The 18,027-nt window shown below is 33.5% G+C and overlaps 1 protein-coding gene across 1 annotated transcript in view; it reads right to left on the bottom strand.

The window, feature by feature from the left end:
- Window positions 1–118: 118 nt before the first annotated feature.
- Window positions 119–18,027, bottom strand: part of LOC103047456 (uncharacterized) — a 27,769-nt gene continuing 9,860 nt past the window's right edge. Inside the window, exons 4-13 of the mRNA XM_049485573.1 lie at window positions 16,417–16,572; window positions 15,203–15,290; window positions 12,278–12,673; window positions 4,686–4,828; window positions 4,271–4,426; window positions 4,017–4,104; window positions 2,469–2,659; window positions 1,847–1,875; window positions 1,094–1,216; window positions 119–845 (exon numbers count right to left, since the gene is read on the bottom strand). Coding sequence (XP_049341530.1) covers window positions 1,133–1,216; window positions 1,847–1,875; window positions 2,469–2,659; window positions 4,017–4,104; window positions 4,271–4,426; window positions 4,686–4,828; window positions 12,278–12,673; window positions 15,203–15,290; window positions 16,417–16,572 — 1,331 coding nt within the window. The 3' untranslated portion in view covers window positions 119–845; window positions 1,094–1,132. The remainder of the gene's footprint in view (window positions 846–1,093; window positions 1,217–1,846; window positions 1,876–2,468; window positions 2,660–4,016; window positions 4,105–4,270; window positions 4,427–4,685; window positions 4,829–12,277; window positions 12,674–15,202; window positions 15,291–16,416; window positions 16,573–18,027) is intronic.

Here is an 18,027-nt window from a genome sequence, read left to right as displayed (position 1 = left end):
AATAATAATAAACCACAAGAATAAGCCAAAATTAGCTTGCTTACATAATTGTCATAATTATACATAACAGAAAAATAACTGCACTAAATACAGCTCTGAAAAAACATAAGAGAGCACTTAAAAATGATGAGTTTCTTTGATTTTACCAAATTAAAAACCTCTGGAATATAATCAAGAGGAAGATGGATGATCACAAACCATCAAACCACCAAACTGAACTGCTTGATTTTTACACCAGGAGTAAAGCAGCATAAAGTTATCCAAAAGCAGTGTGTAAGACTGGTGGAGGAGAACATGATGCCGAGATGCATGAAAAAAACTGTGATTAAAAACCAGGATTATTCCACCAAATATTGATTATTTCTGAACTCTTAAAACTTTATGAATATGAACTTGTTTTCTTTGCATTATTTGAGGTCTGAAAGTTCTGCATCTTTTTTGTTATTTCAGTCATTTCTCATTTTCTGTAAATAAATGCTCTAAATGAGAATATTTTTATTTGGAATTTAGGAGAAATGTTGTCTGTAGTTTATAGAATAAAACAACAATGTTCATTTTATTCAAACATAAACCTATAAATAGCAAAATCAGAGAAACTGATTCAGAAACTGAAGTGCGACCTTCATTTTTTTTCCAGAGCTGTAAATAGTTTTTGCTTTTCAATTTAACCAAGTAGATTAAAAAAGGTGATTAAATTTGATTAAATGATGATTTGTAAATACTATATGAGGAATTATAAATCAGTAAATATAAAATCATGATGATCGTGATTATAAATGTAAAGTGAGTATGTTTTCAGTGCAGAAAGAGGGTTACTGGACGATAACTGCTGTGTAGATTCAGATCTGTGAAAAAAAAAAAAACAGAAATTATAATTCATATTTAGATCCAACAAAATAATATAACACTTGCATGCAGGCAGATATGTAAATTATTACAGGTGCAGTCTGATTGGATACTCAGTCTTACCACAAGAGGGCGCAGCATGCTCTATATAAAACTCTTAGAGGCTACGTTTGGGTAGAGCACCTCTTGGTGAGAGATCACTAGATGGAGCATCTCTAGACTGAGAAGATTTAAGAATCAGTCTTACCTACAGAATACATGTAGCAGCAGTCCTGTACACTGATACTCAGCACTTCTCACTGCTGGGCGGAGCATCATCCCCATGAACTTTACTAATGTTCATTTTTATGGCGACATGTCTGAACCACACCTTTGCACACAGAAAGAGACAAAAGAAAAGGTAATAAAATGAATAAAATACCCTGATGAAAAAGTGGAATACTTTAAAAAAAAGTGCAGAGTTAGAAACATTAAAACATTGTTTTATCGCCTTATAAAAACGTGTTTGTTCATTGCATAGATTTGATTAGAAATTTTAACTTTACTGAATTATTGTCCAATCATGTGTTTCTCCTAACTGAGCTCACACCCTCTGCAATAAATAAGCAATAAATCATAATTTCAGCCATGTTTCTCCCTGGATTGTTCCCTCCTAAATGTTTATTTAATGCTGTTAAATCTGTTGTGCATGATAAAAAGAATGCTTTTATCTGTATACAGTCACATGCATGAGAAAGATCAGAAGAGTGAGAGCTCTGAGCCGTTTACTGCAATAATGTAAGATTAATGAATATTAAAATCTGTTGTAGAATATATAGAATAGAAAGCGAGCCCTCTTTCTGACTGATCCAATTACCGAACAGGTTGTTAAACCATGCACTTCCTGTTTCTAAACCGGGTTAATCATACAGCAATAATAACCATTCAGCCCAGCAGCCAAACACAGAGAATTTATATAAAAAGAAAAACACAGCTTTATATAAACCAAAATAACGCTTACCTGTCTTGGCTCCTCCCTAACCCTATGGACTTAAAAAAATAAAAAATAAGCAATGTTAAAATTATGATATAAAAGTATAAGGGATATGTATTGAGCGTTAAAGTCAGTGTAACATTTATTAACTTCATTTTCTGACTGTTTAGTGCTAAATGCCAATAGAAAATTGGATGTAAAAGCTCATTATTAAATTATTATTTTTTAAAATGTAGTGCAGTGTACAAGAAACAAGTTTAAATCGATTTTTTCAATTTTATTTTTTTTTAACCTCGTCCCCTCACAACCAGAAATTCAGGAAAAATAAGAGAAAATGAATCTTTTTTTTTTTTCAGATTTTGGTGATGGATTATTCCATCAGATTTGTGTTACCAGACACAAAAATGGACAAATCTGAAAATCAATTTTCTTGTAATTCTATTTGTAAAAGGCTGAAATAAAAAATTAGATCATTGAAAAATTAGATAAAAACTAATTTCTTCTTCACTCTACTGAATGTAAAAAGTGATGAAGTTTTATACCCAGTTTAATATTTTCGAATTTAGCTTGATTCAGTCAGAAAATAAAACTGCTAATCGTTACACGAACTCGTACAGTAGTGTATATATATATGATAGCTGTTACATACCTGTGGGCTGAACAGTCTTGCTCTTCTTGTTACAACACAGAACCAACACCACTACTCCCACTACGACTAAAACTGCCATAGGCATTCCCGCAGACAATCCGACCTTCGCTACATAAGAGAGTTTAAACTCACACACAACATCAGACTGATGAGTTCCTGGCTGTACCTCTGTAAGTCCCGAAGCCTCACACCTGTTACAGTAAAAAACAACAATATATATACAGTATATATATATATATATATATATATATATATATATATATATATATATATATACAGTACCAGCCACAAATTCAGACACATCATAAATTCAGTGTTTCTCATTATTTTAAAATGTTTTGTACTGGAAATTAATACTAAACTCATCCAAACTATGAAGTAAAACATATGGAATGATTTACAAATCAAAAAATTATTAAACAAAGCAGAATAAATTTAATATTTTACATTCTTCAAAGTAGGCACTAATTGTGTACACTTAACAAGGAGAGCCCATTATTATAAATGAATCAGTATGCTGACTGTTTAAAAAGGTGTGTTTTAATGAGTTAAAATGTGTGTGTATTCTATCTTTAATCTTTAATCTTTAATTATTAATTTAATCTTAATTATTAAAAAAGAGAGAAAAAAGAGAAAGTGCAATTTCATGTAATTATATTTAAATTGTAGAGAAATAAAATAGTCCTAAAATAAAAATAATATACCGTATTTTTCGCACTATAAGGCGTGCTGGACTGACTGTAAGGTGCATTTTAACAGACATTATAAGGAACTTATAATTCAGCAGGTGATGGAGGGGAGTAGCTAACTAAGCTAAATAAAGCTAAGTTAAGTAAACAAAAATAACTGTTATAAAAGTAAGACTTTCTTTTAAAGTTAAACGAGTGCTGGATGTTATTCTACACAGATTTCTCTCCTGAAAGCTGTTTATTTGGGTGAGTAAAGAGCTTCAGTTTATTTACAGTAAGATTAGATTTACAGATTTTTCCAGCAGTAAGCCTGAAGCATTAGCATTAGCATTAGCGGCTAACTGCTAGCGGTTACCTGAGGAATCCTGAGTGTTCTGGTAAACCAGGGTGATATTAGCTAGCGGTTCATCCCATGTAGCTTGTTTTAACACAGTAAACCTCTGAATGGTGAAAGAGTTAGCGCTTAGCGCTGTGGTTAGCAGCTAATGCTAATACTGCTTCAGCCTTAGTGCTGGAGAACTTTACTGAAACTCCTGTATAACTCTGTACTTCAGTGGAGTGTCTTTACTGCTCTTTAATACCTGACTGATAGAATTCATACATAAGGAGCACCGGATTATAAGCAGCTCTGATGATGATTTTTGGGAAAATTAAAGAATTTTAAATGCAGTTTATAGTGCGAAAAATACGGTAATTGAATGCAATTATTTCTGAAACCACATTGTCCTTAATAATCTATACAACATTTGGCATGGTAGCGTATATCGAAAAATACACAAATAAACACACCTTTTATCTTTTATCTGAAATTAAAGCTGATTTAAAATTTTCCAGTGAAAATATATAACACATTACTTACCATGAATGTAGCCTGCAGCTTCTAAATGTGCCGTCTGAGTAAAAACCATCACCACATTCAACACAATAAGTATCTTCAGCTGCTGTTCCTGTTAATATAATATAATTTAATATAATATATTATTATATAGCATGATATAATATGATATAATATAAACTTTGCTGAGTCACTGTTTCAGCCTAGTCATCTATAGAACAGTAGTTAAAGGTTGTCTGAGGGAAGTTTATCAGTTTACACAGATACTCTACACTAACCGGGCTGCTTTATGTATTCTCCAGGGCTACATTTGGTGTGTTCAGCTGCTTGTATGCAGCCTCCTGATCTGTAAGCAGTACAGTAGAATCCCTCTTGTGGTTCACACACTGTGTCTGAGGACTGAGTGCAGGTCTTATTTACTCGCAAACCCAGAGCTGCAGATCAAAAACACAGTAAATTAATTATTCATCACATAAATCATCTTACCAGTAAAGGATTAGGGTTAGGGTCAGGTAGAAGTATAGATACTGGAGTTTAATAAAATACTTCTGCAGAAGTTGAAGAAGAATCAACTCAAGCTTTTTAATCTTTAAGTAAAAGTGTAAATTACAAAAGTACTGGTTTAAAAACTACTTTTATACTAAGTATAAAAAATAAAGCCATTAAGAACATATATAATATATATATAAATACCCGGGTCACACACTGAACATGCGTTGCACTGCAGGAGGCCGTTGGGTTCAGCAGTGTAGGTGGATTCAGGACATGGAGCACAGGAAGTGGTGGTTTTTTCACTGCAGTGCTTTTGAACATGGGTTCCTAAAAAACACACCCAGAATTATTATAGAATTAATTACAGAGTTATATATATGGGTTAATATTTAATTTAGGATTTGCATTTTGTTTAGTTTAAACAGCAGCAGATCTTCTGAATATATCGACACTGATGGGCGTGGTGTTCTGGAAATGAGGTGTGTTCAGGTACATTTCTGGAGTTTTATCTTGTTTATCTTGGTAACAGAAAACACAGGAGCTCCACTGACTGAATACAACCTAGACAGACGCCAACAGTCAGACGTTCATCGCTATCTCTCTGGGTGGGTACAGTACAGTAGATGGCGCTCTCTCTTTCCCCTCATCACTCCTAGGGTGATGTGGATCAGCACAAGGCTGCGTCTGTGAGCTGATGTATCAGAACCGAGTCGCTGCGCTTTCCTCCGAGCGTTAGTGCTGTGATGCTGCTCGGTAATGCTACAGCATCAGCAGCAGCTCAAAAAGAGGCGGAGTCTGACTTCACATGTGCCGGAGGAGGCGTGTGCTGGTCTTCTTAACCCTCCTGGTGTTGGAGCATCACTAGTGATAGGGGGTGATAAGTCTTAATGAGTGGGTTGGGTAATTGGCTGAGTAAATTGGGGAGAAAATGAGAAAATATTATAAATTAAATTTTCATTTTTCATCCCAATTAAAGTCACACACGTGCCTTTTATCTCATTAAAACTTAAATAAATGTGTTAAATTGCACTGCATTTTTTAACTATGTCTGTTGGTTAGTCATGAAATAACTCTCATCCATTTTGTTCCAATTTTATTTTTATATCTTGGCTCCTCAAGAATGTTGTTAAACTTGTGACTGAAGATTTAAATATTTTCACTTTCACTTGTTTCACATGATACACACTTTTGCCAAAAGTAATTACTCTTCTGCTTTCATACACATATGATCACAATTTTCATGCCAAGATGCATGAAATAAAACTGTGATTAAAAACCAGGATTATTCCACCAAATATTGATTATTTCTGAACTCTTAAAACTTTATGAATATGAACTTGTTTTATTTGTATTATTTGAGGTCTGAAAGCTCTGCATCTTTTTTTTTTGTTATTTCAGCCATTTCTCATTTTCTGCAAATAAATGCTCTAAATGATGATATTTAAAAAAATATATATATATATTAAAACAAATTTAAAATCTCTCGCCACATCAGTATCAAAAGGAGGTTAACATAGTATGTAAACTTAGATATACGATAAGGTGTAAAATAAAGAAAGTAACAAAATGGTTAATACGAATAATATTAAAATTGGGAAAAATAAAGATAAAATAGAATGCAAGACAGACATGATACACAAGGAAGAATCACAGAACGTCTAATGTTTTCCAGACCGAAGACCAGATTTTACAGCATGTTTGGTGTCTGTTTTGTGAATTTTAAAAGTGAATTTCTCCAAAGGAAGAAGGTTAAATACCTGTGTCAACCACATATTGAGTGAGGGAACATTAGGAGATATACACAGCAGTAAAATGCTTTTTTTGGCCAGACATATATATAGCATTTTATAACAACTTGATGGACATCTCTCCAAAAAGTTTGAATTTCCAAAACATAACCGTGCCATGATATATATTGGAGAAACACTTCTAAACATCTTATGAAGACGTGTAGACAGGTCAGGTAGACAATATTTCTATTTGTTTGGGAGAAATGTTGTCTGTAGTTTATAGAAATAGCTTTCTTTACATCCCAATTCACTGACGGATCTTACCAGCATTACACTTAGAACAGCATCCTCCACCCATTTCATATTCGGACTGGTTGCACTTGCTAAAGCAGAGCTCAAAACCCAGAGAGAAAACGGCAAAATATACAAAAATCTTCATACTGAACATCATCTTCACCCTGCAGTTACTGTCTGTTTACTGCAGTAAAGAAAAATCACTTCACTCGTCCCACTGCTGCTCTGTGTTCCTGCAGGAGAAACTGAAAATAAACATTTAATAAAATCACACTCTCAAATACAGTATACCTTAAAATTATTCTTTATAATATTCATAATTATAAAAAAACAAGTACTAAAATTTAGATTACATTAAATATTTTGTGCTTATCATGGCTGTCCAGTAATGCAAGATATCTCCAATATATTAAAAATGTAGGCTGATACGAAGTTAATATACACTGACATGCCAAATATCATGAAACAGAAACTAGTTTGGTGTCCCATGACATTTGCATTGTCCCACAGAAAAAAAAAATCAGTAAAATAGAAAACATCATTATTATGAAACAAAGAAAAGCCTGATGCAATATTGCTAATAATAATAATAATAATAATAATAATAATAATAATAATAATAATAATAATAATAAACCAGGTAAATTCATTTCTGCTTCGCTGCTCCGGTATCTGTCTACCTGCGTATTCAATCCACAATAATGCAGAAATATAATACTAATATTATCTCCATTACACAACTAAATACCAGCATAACACAGAGTAAGGTCACATAAAATAATAAAAATGGTATGTCTATAAAATAATTATAAATAAATATTCAAATCAATATTCAGGTCAAATAAAAATGCATATAGTACTAAAATAATGTATTAAAATAATAACATGAAATTGAGATTAGTAATCAAAGCAAAAAAAAAAACTGAAAAATAATTTTAAAAACCCTGAAATTATTATAATAAATATATATATAATATAATCAAAATTAATGTAGCTATAAATTAAAATATAAAATCAATTTATAAAATCAAAGTAATTTAAGCAAGTTAATCCAGAGAAATCATTTTAAATATATGAACAATAATATAGTTGATATAAAGTTTACAATAATAATTCTTCAGATGCATTTTAAAATCTTGTATAGATGTTGTTTGTTTACTATAAAAAATGATAAAGTTCTTACCTTTTTAAATCTTCTCCAGAATCACCAAAAAGCTCCTCAAATTCTACAAATAAAACATTAAGGACCCAAATAGAGAGAGATAAAGTGCAGATAATACTCTGATCAGAGTGATGGAACAGGTGCAGTCTCACCTGAACTTTCTCTTTTTATCTAAGAAAGTGGAGCTCATGAATATTCATAACTTAATCAGAGGGGGCATGTTTATTAATATAGCGCCTTTCCTAAAAAACTCTAAGCGCTTAACAACACAGCCATAAACAGAAAGTACAATACATAAAAAAACAAGCACACGTACAATCACAAGAATAATGAAGATAAAAACATGTAAGTACAGCTCTGTAAAAAATGAAGAAATCACTTCAGTTTCTGAATCAGTTTCTCTGATTTTACTATTTATAGGTTTATGTTTGAGTAAAATGAACATTGTTGTTTTATTCTATAAACTACAGACAACATTTCTCCCAAATTCCAAATAAAAATATTCTCATTTAGAGCATTTATTTACAGAAAATGAGAAATGACTGAAATAACAAAAAAAAGATGCAGAACTTTCAGACCTCAAATAATGCAAAGAAAACAAGTTCATATTCATAAAGTTTTAAGAGTTCAGAAATAATCAATATTTGGTGGAATAATTCTGGTTTTTAATCACAGTTTTTTTTATGCATCTTGGCATCATGTTCTCCTCCACCAGTCTTACACACTGCTTTTGGATAACTTTATGCTGCTTTACTCCTGGTGCAAAAATTCAAGCAGTTCAGTTTGGTTTGATCTAGCTGTGTGGAATTGAACATTGTCCTGCTGGACAGAGAAGGAAGTAATTTTTCTTCCAGGATGATCTTGTATGTGGTTTGATTCATGCATCATTCACAAAGACCAAACAGTCCAATTCCAGCCCTGCTGAAGCATCTCCAGATCATGATGATTTTACTTCAGTCCTCTATAGTCCAATTCTTATGATCTTTTACAAACTTCAGTCTGACTTTTCTTTGCTTTTCATTAAAGAAGATTCTTTTTCTAGTGAGTCCCGCCTCTAAGAGCTTGTTCTGAACTGTTCTTTCCATGCACTTCACCCCAGCTGCTACCATTCTTTTTGTAGGTCACTTGATGTCATCCTGCGGTTGCTGACTGACATTTAAATAAGTTGATGGTCAACCTCCAGACCTGAACCCTGTTAAAAGACTCAGAATGTGTGATCATGTTGATGTAAGATGTAATTTTAAGTCCTTAAACCAAGCTGAATTGCTAGATTTTTTTGCACCAGAAGTAAAGCAGCATAAAGTTATCCAAAAGCAGTGTGTAAGACTGGTGGAGGAGAACATGATGCCAAGATGCATGAAATTAAAACTGTGATTAAAAACCAACCAGGGTTATTCCACCAGATATTGATTATTTCTGAACTCTTAAAACTTTATGAATATGAACTTGTTTTCTTTGCATTATTTGAGGTCTGAAAGCTCTGCATCTTTTTTGTTATTTCAGTCATTTCTCATTTTCTGTAAATAAATGCTCTAAATGAGAATATTTTTATTTGTAATTTGGGAGAAATGTTGTCTGTAGTTTATAGAATAAAACAACAATGTTCATTTTACTCAAATATAAACCTATAAATTGAAACATATACCTATAAATTAGATATAACAGATAAAAGATATGTAAGGTAAGCCGATGCAGGGTTGTGTAGGGTTGTGTATGTAAGCAGTAGTAATGTATGTGTAAGTGATTGGATGTGACACAGGGAGGTTTTGAGTTTGGGTGTGATGTGTTTATGTAGACGAATCTTCTGCATTTTTACAGTAACTGATAAAACGCTGAGCGGAACTGTGTGTGTATAGTGTGTGTGTGTGTGTGTGTGTATAGTGTGTGTGTGTGTGTGTGTGTTTATAGTGTGTGTGTGTGTGGAATGTTTGTTGCTTACAGTCCTAAGATGCTAAAAACCAGCAGGACAGGATTCCGTACCCAACCTCACCTATAGCTAAACTGCGTAAACCTGCAGAACTGCATTCATACTGATTAAATACATAAAGAATTATTTCATGATCAACACTTTCATTTGTGTGTGTTTATATATATATATATATAAATATATAAAACCTGACATAAAATAGCACGTTTTTCAAAGACCAGCATCACTTTAACCTAATAAGAACAGTAAATGAAACATAACAGTGATGCATTGGAAATGCACATAATATAATAATTATATTTAAAGAACATTTATTTAATAATGTTTTGAATGTGCAACATTAAGAGTTTACTAGCAGCACTATCAGCTACACAACTTTACAGAAAAAAAAGGTTTTCAAAAATCACTTTTGCAAGAAATGCATTTGTATGTTTGTTCTGTGTTCATTATAGTGTGATGTTTTATACTCCTAAATCGTCTCATTGTTCAGTATTATTACTGGAAACATACATAATTAATACAATTAACTAATAATTATGTTCTTCAAGACTTTGTGGTATCATTTGATTACAATTTGCTTATTTTATAGCAGTCCAAACATTTCTTAAATGTTACACTCTTTTATAGATACATAGTTGTGTTTCTGGTGTATATTGTATGATTAGATATGGTTTAATTGTGTTTATTTAGCTATAAAACTCGTTTCTGTTTCATTTTAAGTCTCTGCAGGAGAAGCGCGTGCCTGCGTCCGCGGATACCGTAATACACCGTTTAGACGCGCACTCAGGTTTTGGGTGCGGACAGCGCGAGTCACAGATTTCCTTTATCCTGTAATTTACCAACAAAGCCCAGGTCTGATTAAGAGGGTAGAATTGGAAGTGGGAATGTCGAGTTGGAGAGCAGGGATATTTTAAACCCTAAAAATGGGATCACACAGAAAAAAGGTTCAAGTCCTTCGGTCTAGAGCCATTTTCACATATGAACTCTCAAAAAACGATTGGAGAATCAGTTCCAGACATTATCATGATTAGCACTTTACACATGTAGCATCCAGCCATATGACTTATGTTTTTAATTCCATAGGGTTTAATATGATGTGGTTCCACCCTTTACAGCTATAACAGCTTCAACTCTTCTGGGAAGGCTTTGCACAAGGTTTAGGAGTGTGTTTATGGGAATTTGTCAAAGAGCATTATTGCAAATCATAATTGTAATTGTAATAGAAAATAGAAAAAAATATTTAAGTAAATCTGCTAATGTCAAAATATAATGAATAAAATCATAAAATTGTCTCTTTCCTGAACATCATTTTATAATCAATATTTTCATGAATACAAATTAAACAGTTTATCTCTTCCAAACCTTTAGTTTTGATATGTTTGTTTAATTTTTACGTCTTTATTTTCAATCCTGCAGAATTTGGGTTGATTCCTGATTGATTGTACTGATGTGGAATTATTACATTAAGTGCAGTAGAGAGAAAACTGCCAGCTTCACCAAGTGTCCTGTAGGAGATTTAAAACCTCAAATTTTCAGAATATAAATAATTTATTTTACTCCAGAGAAAAAGGGTTTTGTATCACCTACACCTGTAGCCTGAATACGAGACAAGGTATTTAAGGGTTTAAGACATAATGTTTTAGTATTAATAATGTGGGAAATATTCCTGGGTTGGTAAGAAAACAGTTCAGTTTAATCCTGCAGAGCAGTCGGGTTGGATCAGATCACATTCTCATTCTAAAAGAACCACTTCTGAGAACTTCCTCTTCTGGGCTCCACGCAGTTTGTTTTAGAGCGTGTCAGTGTGTCTTTGCTATCATAACAACAGGAAAAGTACAACTTGTGCATCTCAAATGCAACACAAAAGGCATGGACTTATTCTCTTAATTAATCATGGGTGTGGTTAACAGGAATAAATATTTCTGGTGTGTAAACACCCTAACAAAAATGCTGAATTTGTGTGTTTTTGTGTAAAATGTACAGTGTTTATGCAGTGGTAGGATAAGTTATCAATAAGTTATGTACACATATATTTATATATACATGTATACGTATATACATATGTACATGTATATACACAGTGACATGAAAAAGTCACTTTTCACCCAGTCTCTTTATTCTTATTATTGAATCATTAACACTGATCTTAACTGAGGCGAGTGAGATCCTGCAGTTCTTTAAATGTTGTTCTGGTTCTTTTGGGATCTCCTGGATGAGTTCTTCATGCCCTTTTGGAGTAATTTTGTTCGGTCGGCCGGTCACTCCTGGGAAGGTTCACCAGTGTTCCATGTTTTTTTTTCCATTAGTGAATAATAGTGAATCACTGTGGTTCTCTGGAGTCCCAAAGCTGCTGGTGAAGCCTCAGTTCTTCAGTTCATGAAGTTTTCTGTGAGCAGTAGATGGTGATATCTTCACTATTGTTCTCTGGAGGTTGTAGCTGATGTCACCAACAGTAGTTTTAATGATTTCTTTACAGAAATCACAATGTTTCTGTTTATCAACTGCTGTGGTTTTCCTTGATCTACCAGTTTAACATCTGTGACTTAATACACCAGTGACGACTTTCCTCTTCAGGACACTCGAAACGATTGTTTCCTCACAGCTCTCTGGCTTTCATGTTATTGATTCCTCCTCTAACCATAAAAGCTAAGTCTGAACAGATAAAAACAAAATCTAAAACTGAGGTTTCAGACATTCAGCACTCTGAGTAACTGAACACGGAGAATGACAAATATTGATCTGTACATTGGTTGATGTAATGTTAATATTGCCCCCTGTAGACACATAAATCCCTGAGCTCTGTCCTGATTGGACAGGGTCGTTCACTCTCTCCGGATCACTCTGTTCACACTGTGGGAGTGATCTATTCCCCTGTTCACACTGTGAGGGTGATTTATATCTCTGTTCATCTTCAGTTCTTCTTCTTCTTACTGTACAAATGATGATTAAAGCCACAGATAATATTAATAATCCTGATATAAAGATTATGGAGTAAAGACGAGAGCGTAGATTACTGCATTTAGAATCTGCAGTCTTCGTTCCCACTGAGACCGTTATCATCCCCATCAACTCACAGCTGTAAACAGAAAAATACAGATTATTATTATATTAATCAGATCCAGAACCCGGCATTTACACAGCATACACAGCCGGGTGGGAGATATAAAATATAAAATAATAATATGATATCTAAGAGTAATTATATACTTAGCGATATGAAATAAAAATATAAAGTACTATATACAGGTGTTGGAGAATGAAACTGAAACACCTGGTTTTAGAGCACAGTAATTGATTGTGGTGACGGACAGTTCTGGTGGAAACAGGAGAGTTGAGGTGCACATTGAATTCTGCGTGATTTGATCAGCCGTGGTTTTATGTTATTTGGATACAATCCGGGTTAGCACCCGAACATCCCTTTCAAACAGCTTCCTCTTACAGCATCCACAGTTAATCCTGTTGGATGTGGTTGGTGCTTCTTGGTGGTATGCTGACATTACCCTGGATACCGTGGCTCTTGATGCATCACAAAGACTTGCTGTCTTGGTCACAGATGCTCCAGCAAGACGTGCACCAACAATTTGTCCTCTTTTGAACTCTGGTTTGTCCCCCATAATGTTGTGTGCATTGTAATATTTAGAGCAGAACTGTGCTCTTACCCTGCTAATTGAACCTTCACACTCTGCTCTTACTGGTGCAATGTGCAATTAATGAAGATTGAACACCAGGCTGCTCCAATTTAGACATGAAACCTAAAATCCCACACTAAAATGATGACAGGTGTTTCAGATTCATTCTACAACCCCTGTAGAGCTGGACAATACATCAACATTTTATCGTATTGTGATGAATTGTCATATTGTATCGATAATTTGTTTATTCAAGTTCATGTAATAAAAGAACTGAATAATATACAAAATGCAGATCTGAATACTTATTACAACTTTTAAACTCCATACTGCAGAAACAAGAAATCTGTAAAAAATTAATAACAATTAAAATTTATAACAATACTAATGTGCAGAATATTTAGTGCTGCATATATAAACACTAAACATCAACAATAACATGCCCTTAAAGCTTAAAAAACTACAACTATCACAACTGTAGGAACTAAAAGCCTCCTAATGGCTTATTTTTATTTAAACGCTTTATTTTAGATGTGTATTACTTGATGTTTGTACAGTTATAGATTTATTCTAATGCTCGGCCTTGAGCTGTGAGAACAGTCAGGTGATAGATACGACATAACATTTAACACATCTGTTAAATTTAAACTTATACATGTTTATATATTAATTAGTTTTTTTTTTATTTACGGCAAATAATAGTCAAGACTTTTATTTAAAGTGTATTCGTGTGGTTTAGTTATACAGGCTGACATGTGGCTCTTTATACTTTTGGTTTGGAAAAATCACTAAAACTATCACTTTCAGTTCAAAATGATAAAAATACAGTATTATTGTTTATGTTACGTAGGGCTGCCACAATTAGTCGACTAGTCACGATTATGTCGACTATTAAAATAGTCGACGACTAATTTAATAGTCGATTAGTCGTTTTTTTTTTCTTTGTTTTTCTCTCCAAACTGCTGCGACTGCCTTTCTGTCCTGGACGCACATGCGCAGTAGTGGAAACCGGGGTAGGTAGTGGACGACATCTCAGGACATTATACAGACAGGCTCTGGTTTCATGGCTACCCCGCTACAGAACTCAAAAGTGTGGGATCACCAAGAAAATAAAAGTGAAACGCGTGCAATGCAATATCTGCAATGAAGAACTTTCCTTCCTCGGCAGCACAACCGCGATGCACGAGCACCTGAAAAGGAGGCATGTTGTGGCTGATTAAATGACGAAGAAGCTAAATTGCTATGTAGCTGCTAAAATTAGCGTAAACAGAGCGTTAACTTAGTACTTAACTTACTCATCTTGATAGCTTTAAAACAGAGGTCACTAATAGGCGGACCGCGATCCGGATCCGGACCCAGACGTTGTCACAAATGCCGTCCCAAACCGATAAACTACAGAGAAGGATTTCATTCTGACAGTGGCTTCTGTTTTCAGTGCTTTTCGGTGCAGTAAACTCACAGATCAGTCATGTGTGGTGTAAAATCACCAAACGCTCTCCTCTGCCAATCAGATCTGTGCAGACCGCTGCCCTGTGTACGGTAATGTACACAATATCTGGACAGAGAGGCATTTTTTATTAATATACTTTTTTTTCATAATAGTTCAAACAACCTCACAGTTGAGATGTTTCATAAATGCCAGTGCCTTATCCTTATTTTACACAGTTGTTTACACTTTATGCTAAACAGTAAAATAATTGTCTGTTACAACAAGCTGCATATTTCATTAAAGGTTTAATGAACTATGATTTTAATTGTTTTTATTTTTAGTTAGCATATAGCTGAAATCTAATGTTGGTTGTATAATAGCAGCTGCATTCTATTGTGATAAACTGTGTTTTATATTCAATTAACGTATGATCCGATTAGTCGACTAATCATAAAAAATAATCGGTGATTAGTCGACTATAAAAATAATCGTTTGTGGCAGCCCTAATGTTACGATAAGGCACATATATAATATACACTGCACTCACTGTGTGTGGGGTCTGCAGAATGTTAAAGAGCTGTTTGAGTATGTAGACTCTGGGCAGTCCTGGCATACGTTATCTGCAAGCTCAGTCCCTAAAAATACACAAAAACAAACATAAAACTTCTGTTAACCTTCGACAAAATAAGGAAAATACAAGAAAATGCCAAATTCCTGAGCCGTTAAACAGCAGCAGATCTTCTGAATATATCTACACTGATGGGCGTGGTGATCTGGAAATCAGGTGTGTTCAGGTACATTTCTGGAGTTTTGCTATCTTGGATATTTTAGTTTCCAAAACTCAGTTTTTTATTAAACAAAAAACTGTTTGATAAAGTTCACCCCATGTTTTTTTAACAATACTATATAGTGTTTTTTATTTTGTTTATTAACAAATTGTTTATTAATGTCTTTTCTTTAACCCCTTAAAATACCTTGTCCCGTATTCGGGCTACAGGTGTAGGTGATACAAAACCCCTTTTTTCCTGCAGTAAAATAAATTATTTATATTTTTAAATCTCCTACAGGACACTTGGAGAAGCTGCCTGTTCGTTTTCTCTCTACTCCACTTAATACAGTAATTCCAGATCAGTAACAATCAATCAGGAATCAAACCCAAATTCTGCAGGTTTAAAAATAAAAACGTAAAAACTAAACAAACACAATGAAACTAAAGGTTTGGAGGAGATGAACTGTTTGATTTGTATTCAGGAAAATACGGATTATAAAATAAAGTTCATGAATGAGCCAATTTTATGATTTTATTCATTATATCTTAACATTAGCAGACTTACATAAATATTTGTTTTAAATGTTTTTATATTTCTATTAAAATTACAGTTATGATTATCAGTAATGTTTCTTATCAAACATTAAAGCTTTTTATTAAATGCTTAAATAGAAATCCTCAAGATTTAGGGATGTAATATCAGGCAGTAAATTGGCTTGTTAAGGGTTAAAGGTCCTGGCAGTTTAATGCAGCATTTTCTGGTGCACTGTATTTTGTACCATTTCCAGTTACAGTCTGGACCTGAAGAGCTCAAAAGGCAAAAATAAAGTGAAGTAAATAGAGATTGTTCTAAAACTTTTGACAGGCAGTGAATATTAAAACATGAAATATATTGGGTTTATATTGTCTGCAATCCAATAAAGATTAAAGGAAACAGAAGAAACACTGCAGTTTTATTCTGCTGCAGATTCTCTATAGCTGTTCAGACTCACCGTTTTGGTAGATAAATTGTCCAGGAAGGCACGTGGAGTGTTTCCTGGCTTTTCTGCAGTTGTTTTCCTGAAGATCTGTACAATAATACCCAGCCAGAGGTTCACACAGCGCATTCGCTTTTTTATTACACTCTCGCTTTATTCTTAATCCACTACCTGCAGGAAATAAACACAAAAATAATAATCACAATTATCACAATTATTATTATTATTAATAAGTTAGTACTTAGCCTCTACTGTATGTTGATCATTAGTCACCAGTACTGAATTGAGTACTGAGTTTTTATGAGTTGTTCACCACCTGGTGGCTAAACCCTGACACTTCTACACTTTATTCTGAGTTTTTTAATTATTATTCTTTGTACTGTCAGTAGGAGTATATATATATATACAAAATAAAATCCAGATCAGAAGAATATGGGAGTAAATAGTAGAGAGAAATGCAAATAAAATAAAAATGTAATGTTCCTAATGTTTACTTTGGATTTTATTTGATTGCAGTTGGTATAAACCTGAGATAATGCATGTGTTATCTGCACAAATTAATTTCAGTTATTAATAAACATCTATTACAGCATTTCAGCCCCAAAACACTTTCCAAACATATTTGGGACAGAGAAGCATTTTTTAAAACAATTTCTAAAAATGATTCCTCAACATAAATCATCAGTATTTTGATAAAATCAGGAGAAATGTTGTACTTAGTTGTAATAATTAGTTGTGCTGGTCATTAGACAACCTAGACAGCTTGATTTAGGGCGTCAGTGTATCTTTTCTATTATAACGATGGGAAAAGTACATCTTGCTCTGCTTGAAAAGCACAGTAAAAGTCATGCACTAATTCTAATTATCTTAATTAATCATGGGTGTGTTTAATTAATTTTGGGCGTAACGTATAATAATAAACCAATCAGAGTGTCTCTTGCTCATCATTCTCTTTTTTTTTTGTTTGTTTTTGGCCCAACCACCACCCCCCCCTCTTCGGAGGACAATTAATACTTTATTTTTATTTATTTATTTATATATTTTATTTTTTATTATTATTATTATTATTATTATTATTATTTTATTTTTTATATATATATATATTTTGTGTGGATATAGTTGTGGGAGTTCAGGGTTGGAAGGATCGGAGTGTGAGGTACAGGAGGGGGGTACAAGAAGAAGAAAAAGAAAAGAGAAAAAAAAAAAAAAAACTAAACAAAAAACAAACAAACAAACAAAAAATAATAATAATAAAATAAAATAAACATAAAATAAACAAACATACATATATACACATACTCACATATCTAACTATACATATGCTTATACATATACACACATACATAAATATACATACATATTAATACATACACATAAATACATACACACACACGCACAGTTACTTCTATTCTATTGTTTTTTGCAAAAATATGTCATGTGTTACGGATTATGTCATGAAATGCCTACCACAATGGAGGCAAGAAACCGCCACCATGCCCCTGCGATCCAGAGGCAGATAGGGAAGAACCCAGTGGACCCAGACCATCCACAGCCCATTAGGAGCCCAGAAGACCCGCGGCCACACATCCCGATGGTAACCATGAGCACACCCCAGATGAGGACGGG

Source organism: Astyanax mexicanus, chromosome 12 (genome assembly GCF_023375975.1).
Source record: "Astyanax mexicanus isolate ESR-SI-001 chromosome 12, AstMex3_surface, whole genome shotgun sequence".
NCBI lineage: Eukaryota > Metazoa > Chordata > Actinopteri > Characiformes > Acestrorhamphidae > Astyanax > Astyanax mexicanus.
Note: the sequence above shows the minus strand (reverse complement) of the source record. Positions and strands in the feature narration are given on the sequence as shown.